Genomic DNA, 7,678 nt, shown 5'->3' on the forward strand with positions numbered 1-7,678 from the left:
TGTGTGTGTGTGTTTGTGTGTGTGTGTGTGTGTGTGTGTTTGTGTGTGTGTGTGTGTGTGTGTGAGTACATAAATACAAACGGTATTATCATAATGAAGTGAAATACTAATAATAAGCGAAAAGTACGAGGTTTTATTCTAGTCAGCACAGACCTATGACACAACTACGCAAACACGAAACCAAATTTCACTATGGTCAGATGAGGTGGTGCACTGTGTAACCCATGACACTGAACAATAACAGGAATTCCATCTAGTGACACACAGCATACTATAGCTAGACTTCACTCTTCACAGCTACTGTGTAGACTTTCATTAGCACAAATGAGATCTCTCTGTGTATACACTCAACAATAGATATTCAAATACATTTCAACTCTTTTGACACCGTGCTGCAGTAAAATAGTTCTTGTCTGTTTAGCACGCTCTTACTTTGCATGTGTATCATGCCCTCTCACCTCGTATGTTCTATTCATGAGTCTTGCTGCTGTTTTAAACAGGCGTATTATTATGAAGACTTCCTTTAGCTCTGTACTTTTAGTTCTCGGGGCGCATTGCGTCACAAGTTTAATAGGCAGAACAAGAATTGGCGACGGTTATGGTAGCGAGAGGTGAGCTGGAACTCTTTGAAGTTTGCAGTGCAGAATTTCAATTATGGTCATCGTAGCTTAAAATCGTTTTCTTTTTCGGCATCAGCGTATCGAAATAAGCATAGTGGCTGACCCAGAACCTGATTTGATGCAATATTTAAACTTGAGCAATCCTTGTTCTTTAATCATTTAATGACGTCACAGGAAATTCCTATAGTTGGTTTGAGAGCAGCCATGTTCTAAATTGATTATAAACATTGGCACACTCTTACTTTAAGTACATGTATCTCCTTTCACCTCGTATGTTCTATTCATGGGTCTTGCTGCTGTTTTAAACAGGCTTATTATTATGAAGACTTTCTTTAGCTCTGTACTTTTAGTTCTCGGGGCACATTGCGTCACAAGTTTAATAGGCAGAACAAGAATTGGCGAAGGTTATGGTAGCGAGAGGTGAGCTGGAACTCTTTGAAGTTTGCAGTGCAGAATTTCAATTATGGTCATCGGAACTTAAAGCCGTTTTCTCTTGCAGCATCAGCGTATCGAAATAAGCATAGTGGCTGACCCAGAACCTGATTTGATGCAATATTTAAACTTGAGCAAACCTTGTTCTATAATCATTTAAGGTACACCACGGCAGTAGCTGACAGCCAGAAAAGTCGGTTTTGGTGATTTTTCGATTTTGGACTATTTTAATAGAGCAACATCTGCTTTATCGATTGGAAATATTTTCAAGTGTCTAAAACATCTATAAAGTGCTCACATATGCTATGTTTGTGAACATTTTATTGAAATAGACCAGTCTGAATTCGTTTTTTTTAAAAATAGTTTTCTCAAAATAATGATTTTCTTAGGGGGAGGGGTGTCACCTGTGCAGAGATATTTCTGAAAGTACATGTCACAGCTCAATCCCACTTTGCATGACTGTTTCCAGATAATCTGTTTGCAACGTACTAAAAGATTATTGTGATATTGTAATATGTTTTCTGTCAGTGTAAAAAAAGATTGACAGTATCACTCTGATTTGTGATCAATTTTTTGTCCAAGTATCGATATGACACAAAAAGGGCAGTTACAAGAAAAATATGAGACTTAGGAAAGTAAATCTTAAGTACGTTGCAGGTTGCATATACAGAAACACTGTGTTAAAATATCAAGGCCGTATCAATTCAATCTTTTCAGAATCCCTGCACAGAATTTGCGCGAATTTTGCTCTGTCGAAGTCTTTGCATCTAAATAATTTTGAAAATTGACAGTGTGAAATTATATGGGGATAGTATGTTTCTGTTTCTTGACCCATATTGGTTATTGGGAAGCCCAGTATACTTAATTTAGAGCCCAAACAAAAATGTTTACTTCAGCTGTACCTAGTGTCCCTTAATGACGTCACAGGAAATTCCTATAGTTGATTTGTGAGCAGCCATGTTCTAAATTGATTATAAACATTGGCACACTCTTACTTTGAGTACATATATTATCTCCTTTCACCTCGTATGTTCTATTCATGAGTCTTGCTGCTGTTTTAAACAGGCTTATTATTATGAAAATTTCTTTAGCTCTGTACTTTTAGTTCTCGGAGCGCATTGCGTCACAAGTTTAATAGACAGAACAAGAATTAGTATGGTAGCGAGAGGCGAGCTGGAACTCTTTGAAGTTTGCAAAGCAGAATTTTAAATATGGTCATCGCAGCTTAAAACCGTTTTCTTTTTCGGAATCAGCGTATCAAAGTAAGCATAGCGGCCTGTCAAGAACCTGATTTGATGCAATGTTTAAACTTAAGCAAACTTTGTTCTAAAATTGTCGGTCAGTTTTACATCTGAAGTCACGAACAATTATCGAGGTCACCGACTGTGTGGTCTACCTGACGTCAAAGTTTTCACACTCTGCACCCCGTCACTGCACAGTATACAGTGTGGAGGCTTGGTCGAAAGACGCTATTCTTCTTTAAATTTAGATCTTTGACTGTTTAAATCATGATAACAGAAACTTTGAAAGCTGTATTTGTCTGTAACTAAACAAATATACACGTCAAAGAAACCAAACTTCTCCTATAGGTAGGGCAATGCCCACTTTTGGTGTAAGTCAAGATTTCTGGAAACCCACGAAATCTGGGTTAGCCCCCCATTTCTCAAGGTGATAAGTGAGATGCACCTCACTGTGCCTATTCTATGCTGTACTGTACGAGGGTCGTTCAAAAAGTTTTGACTCCTAGTTCATAATTTCTTTATTACTGATGCTACATACAAAAGTTATACACAAAATGAAAGCTTAGGATGTCTGCTACATGACAGTGCCTTTACTTTTCAACATAGTTGCCTTCTTCGTCGATGCAGATCCGCCAACGTCGAATAAGTTGTCGCATGCCGTCGGCGAAAAATTCATGTGGTTTTCCTCTGAACCAGCGACGAACATCTTCTTTAATTTCATAGTCATCTGCATGAGGTTTTCCTTTGAGGTACTCCTTCAACTTAGGAAAAAGATTTAAAAAGTCCGATGGTGCAAGGTCTGGACTGTATGATGATCTTGAAATCTGAGACTTTTCATGGCATCTTGAGTTTGTCAACTCGTGTGTGGACGGGAGTTGTCGTGGTGCAAAATTGCATTTTTTCTTGAGCCGAACTCGTGACAGCCGTCCTCTAAATTTTCTCAGGGTCTCAATATAACGTTCAGAGTTGATAGTGGAACCCTGTTCCAAAAATTCCATATGGATCAGACTATCGCAGTCCCAAAACACTGTCATAAGCACTTTCTTTGCTGATGAAGCAACTTTGAACTTCTTGGGGCTAGGTGAGCTAGTGTGCCTGTATTCTTTCGATTGTCTTTTGTTCTCTGGGTGATAATGGTGTACACAAGTCTCGTCTCCTGTGACTATATACGGCCTAAGAAAGCTTCACCTTCATCAGTATAACGAGCCAGGAGCTCATCACTAACTTGACTTCGGTTCATTTTCACCTCGGGTGACAACATACTTTCCTGTAACCCAACACATCATGGATAACATACAGAGCACTCCCTACAGAAATCCCTAACATTTCACTGACATCTCTTACTCTGATCGGCCGGTTTGCTTGGATGATCTCATCCACTCTCTTCTTGTGTTGAACAGCACTGGCAGAGGTGGGAGGACCACAACGAGCTTGGTCATGCAAATCTGTCTCGGCTGGACTGGTTTCAGCGAACCCCTTTGCCCATCTTCAAACAGTACATACATCTACACATGCTTCACCATAGACAAGCTTCATACGCCCATGGATATCAATGAGTGCAGCTCCCTCTGCAGTAAGGAACTCAAAAACAGCTTTTTGCTTTAAGCGCACATTCATAGGTTTGCTGGACGTCATTTTCTCGGCGACAATGTACTTTAGCTTCTATGATGTAAACAGCAATAGCATAAAGGTGTGACATTATAGCATAATTCTGTTTTTGGGGTGTTTTTTTTTTTAGTAAACACATTGAAGTCACTTATGTATGAATTTAATGAAGATATCTTGAATAGTTTAGAAATTATTGGAGAGGAGACAACATTTTTTGAACGACCCTAGTATATTAAAACGTTTGATGGAAATCAGCCACTCACACACAGAGGTGAAAGCTGACTTGTTGGACAGGGTAATCAGATAGAGACGAAGAGCGGAATAGAGATAACCCCCACGTAAGAATATCGACAAGAACATTTCTCTATAAAGTTAGGAAACCTTTTTAGACAGAGGTGTCGTCTTTAAAACGATGCTACCCACACGTTAAAGTGAAATAACGTTAACGCGTAGAGTTACTATTTCCTTCGTGCGTTGATTAGGAAAAATTAAGTAATCTAGAACTAACAAATACGTATTCAGACTGAATCTAAGTATCTGTAAATGACTTACCGTAGATAAGACCTAACCACTTGGCACAGAGGAATGGGTAACTATGACAATATTGATCAACGAGTCCTGAACTCAGTTTTAACGAGGGTCATGTGGTATAAGAAATGACTCACGTATGACCCCTCTAGTGACGACTGAGCAAAACTTATTGTCAGGTGGAAACTACCAACTGTTTACCTCTTTGAACCGGTCTGTGCATATGCTGGTAGATGAGGAGCTTTGTTAGCCAGGAAGTCCCCAGATGTTAAAAGAAAATAATTGCTCTGCTTCCTTTGTTAGAGGTGAAAGCCAGCCATTATTCGCGGTTTTAATACATGCGGGGAGCGCTGATCATTTACTTCTTTTTTCTCACTGACTTTGAATACTGATATTTTTTATCTTTGTACATGCGTTGAGCGTGAGGGCTACAGGGTCCCAGTTGAAAGACAGACATACTCGATGAAAATTCTGCCCACAAGTGTTTTGCAAGTAACGGCGAAATGCCCAATCGTTACATTACATGCGTCGATTTTGTTTTCTTTGTGCCAAACAAAAAAATTAATTAGCCTGTGCTGCGATGAGTTGTGTAATTCTTAAACTGATAAGCATGTCGTTTTTGTTTTGGGTACAGGTTTTATTATGTTTTAGTACAATTAGGCAAATAACAAACCCTTTTGATGTTTCGAAAGTCGTCATGAGATACAAATTGGTGGCGTCGGTGGCCTAGTGGTTAGGCTCTCGGACTCGCAACCGTAAGGTCGTGGGTTCGAATCCCATCAGGGGCCCGACGCTGTGTCCTTGGGAAAGGCATTTTGCACAAATTTTCCTCGCTTCACCCATGCGGAAATGGGTACCCGGCTATAGACAGTGAAAGATCTTGTCAGTTTGTTAGTGTTTGAGCGCGTGAAATCCGCAGCTTGCACTGTATGCTTCCTCGGAAACTGAGAATGTTTCTGAGTGTTCTCAGAGGGTCTGCTGGGGTAATAATAGTTGTAAAGCGCATAGAGCATGCTCTTGAGCATGGATATGCGCTATATAAATGCAATTATTGTTATCATTATTATTATTATTATTGAATTTTTAAAAAATGTAGATGTTTGTGCGTCCCCATGGACACAAGTACATTTAGACCAGGAAGTTGGGAGTTAATGTCAGTCTTAAACTGATAGGCTTATTGCTTTTGTTTTCGTTAAAGTTTTATTGACGTTTAGTAAGAAACAAACCCGCACCTTTCTGATATTGCAAAAACTGTCACGGGAAACATGCTGGTAAAAAAAAGTAGAAGTTTTTACGCCGGCATCGCCACAATTGAGACCATGAAGTATGGGTGGGCGTCTGTTTCTTTTATTTAGGTTTGGTTTTTATTAAGTTTTAGTTATAAGCAAAACCAAACTTTTTACGTTTCAAAAGCCGCAAGGAGATAAATGCTGGTGGAAAAAAATACAGATGTTTTAGGCCCCCATCGACACGACAATTTAGATCAGGAAATTAGGAGCCATGCTGGTGAAGTATCCAAAACTATATAATATTCAAAGATTATAGTCTTTCGAGCATGCTGTGGTAGTGGTAAAATTAAGCCAAAGAACAATGAAAGGTTCAATTTACATCTAAAATGGCTTAAGGCTTTGCCCAAACAAATCTATAACGTAAGTGTTGTTTCTGTTTTTGTTTTAGCTTTTTTTTTCATTTCTATGAGTTGGAGTTTGAGTTTGAGCAAAGAGAAGGCCCCTCCTCACCTCCTCTTCTGGTAGGAAAGATCTACACCTAGACTTCTCGGACAAGGGCGAAAAATCTCAGAGGTCCCTTGTGCAGGTTGCGTACGTTAAAGATCCCTTAGTGGTCTAAAGTCGATAAGAGTAGGCTTCGGCCGCCACCCGGGCAAGATTCAAAATTTCCTACTTACTGAAAATGTTTAGTGTGTCCCGCGCGCTCATGTGCCCATTATGCATTTGTGAGGGCCGTAAAACACCTACCCATTTTTTTTTTAATGAGAAGACTATCGACACAACAAAGGTCATACTCGTACTAACAGGGGGAAAGATCTGCTGCTCAAAAAGAAACCCAAAGCCATTCCTAAAACTACTCAAATGCTGCAAGTGGATACAAGATCCATAGAAGAGTTCAAATACATGTACCTAGCTACACGCTATTATTGTGGAGGAACTTTCATTCAACCAGACAATGCTTTTCGAACACACCAGTTCAACCAGCCAAGGTCAAAAATACGCTCACGTTGGCCTACATTAGATTTTATGGATATTCTTTTCCCACAACCCAGACTGTAGCCTGATACACATTAATACTAGGGTCGTTCAAAAAGTTTTGCCTCCTCTCCAATAGCTTCTAAACTATTCAAGATATCTTCATGAAATTTGTACACAGTTGACTTTCAAATGTATACTCTCAAACACGAAAACAAAATAATGCTATGATGTCACACCTTTATGCTATTGCTGTTTACTACATAGAAGCTAGGCCTAGAGTGCATTATCGCCGAGAAAAACTTATGAATGCTGTTATTGAGTTCCTTACAGCAGAGGGAGCTGCACCCATTCATACGCGAATGAAGCTTACCTAGGTGGGGCCTATGGTGAAGCATATGTAGATGTAAGTACTGTTCGAAGATGGGCAAAGGAGTTCGCTGAAACCACATGAAATTTTCGAAGACGGCATGCGACAACTTATTAGACGCTGGCAGATCTGCATCGACAAAGATGGCGACTGTGTTGAAAAGTAAAGGCATTGTCATGTAGCAGACATCCTAAGCTTTCATTTGGTGTATAACTTTGGTATGTAGCATCAGTAATAAAGAAATTATGAACTTGGAGACAAAACTTTTTGAACGACCCTCGTATTCCAGTTACCTAAAGAAACTTCCTGAGAGTGAGGTCCAAATGTCAAATGATTTTATGGGACAAAAAGAGCATACTAAGACAGGGGTCTGTCGAGGGGTTAACACTTTTTCAAGCCCATTAAAAATAATATTTAAAAAGGAAACTTTACAAAAAACATTTTCCTTTACAAGTTTCGGCTGGTGGTAACCGCTTGCCCGAATGTGGCAATGTAGGCCCACCGTAAAAATTAGAACCCTGATCTCATGTTCAGAAATTGTTCATGAACTTGTGTTAAGTTGTGTAAGCGATGTGTAAGCGTGTGCGTGTGATAAGCAAGTAGATGTGTGTGTATGTGTGTGTGTGTGTGTGTGTGTGTGTGTGTGTGTGTGTGTGTGTGTGTGGTGTGCGTGTG

General features: G+C 39.6%; 1 protein-coding gene across 1 annotated transcript in view; it reads right to left on the reverse strand.

Moving 5' to 3' along the window:
• LOC101854900 (vesicular glutamate transporter 1) overlaps positions 1 to 7,678 on the reverse strand; it is a 23,390-nt gene that overhangs the window by 13,916 nt on the left and 1,796 nt on the right. The window contains exons 2-3 of the mRNA XM_013088206.2: positions 3,638 to 3,779; positions 2,888 to 3,054 (exon numbers count right to left, since the gene is read on the reverse strand). Of these exons, the coding sequence (XP_012943660.2) occupies positions 2,888 to 3,054; positions 3,638 to 3,779 (309 nt within the window). The remainder of the gene's footprint in view (positions 1 to 2,887; positions 3,055 to 3,637; positions 3,780 to 7,678) is intronic.

The sequence above is a fragment of the Aplysia californica genome, unplaced genomic scaffold (assembly GCF_000002075.1).
Source record: "Aplysia californica isolate F4 #8 unplaced genomic scaffold, AplCal3.0 scaffold00702, whole genome shotgun sequence".
Taxonomy (NCBI): Eukaryota; Metazoa; Mollusca; class Gastropoda; order Aplysiida; family Aplysiidae; genus Aplysia; species Aplysia californica.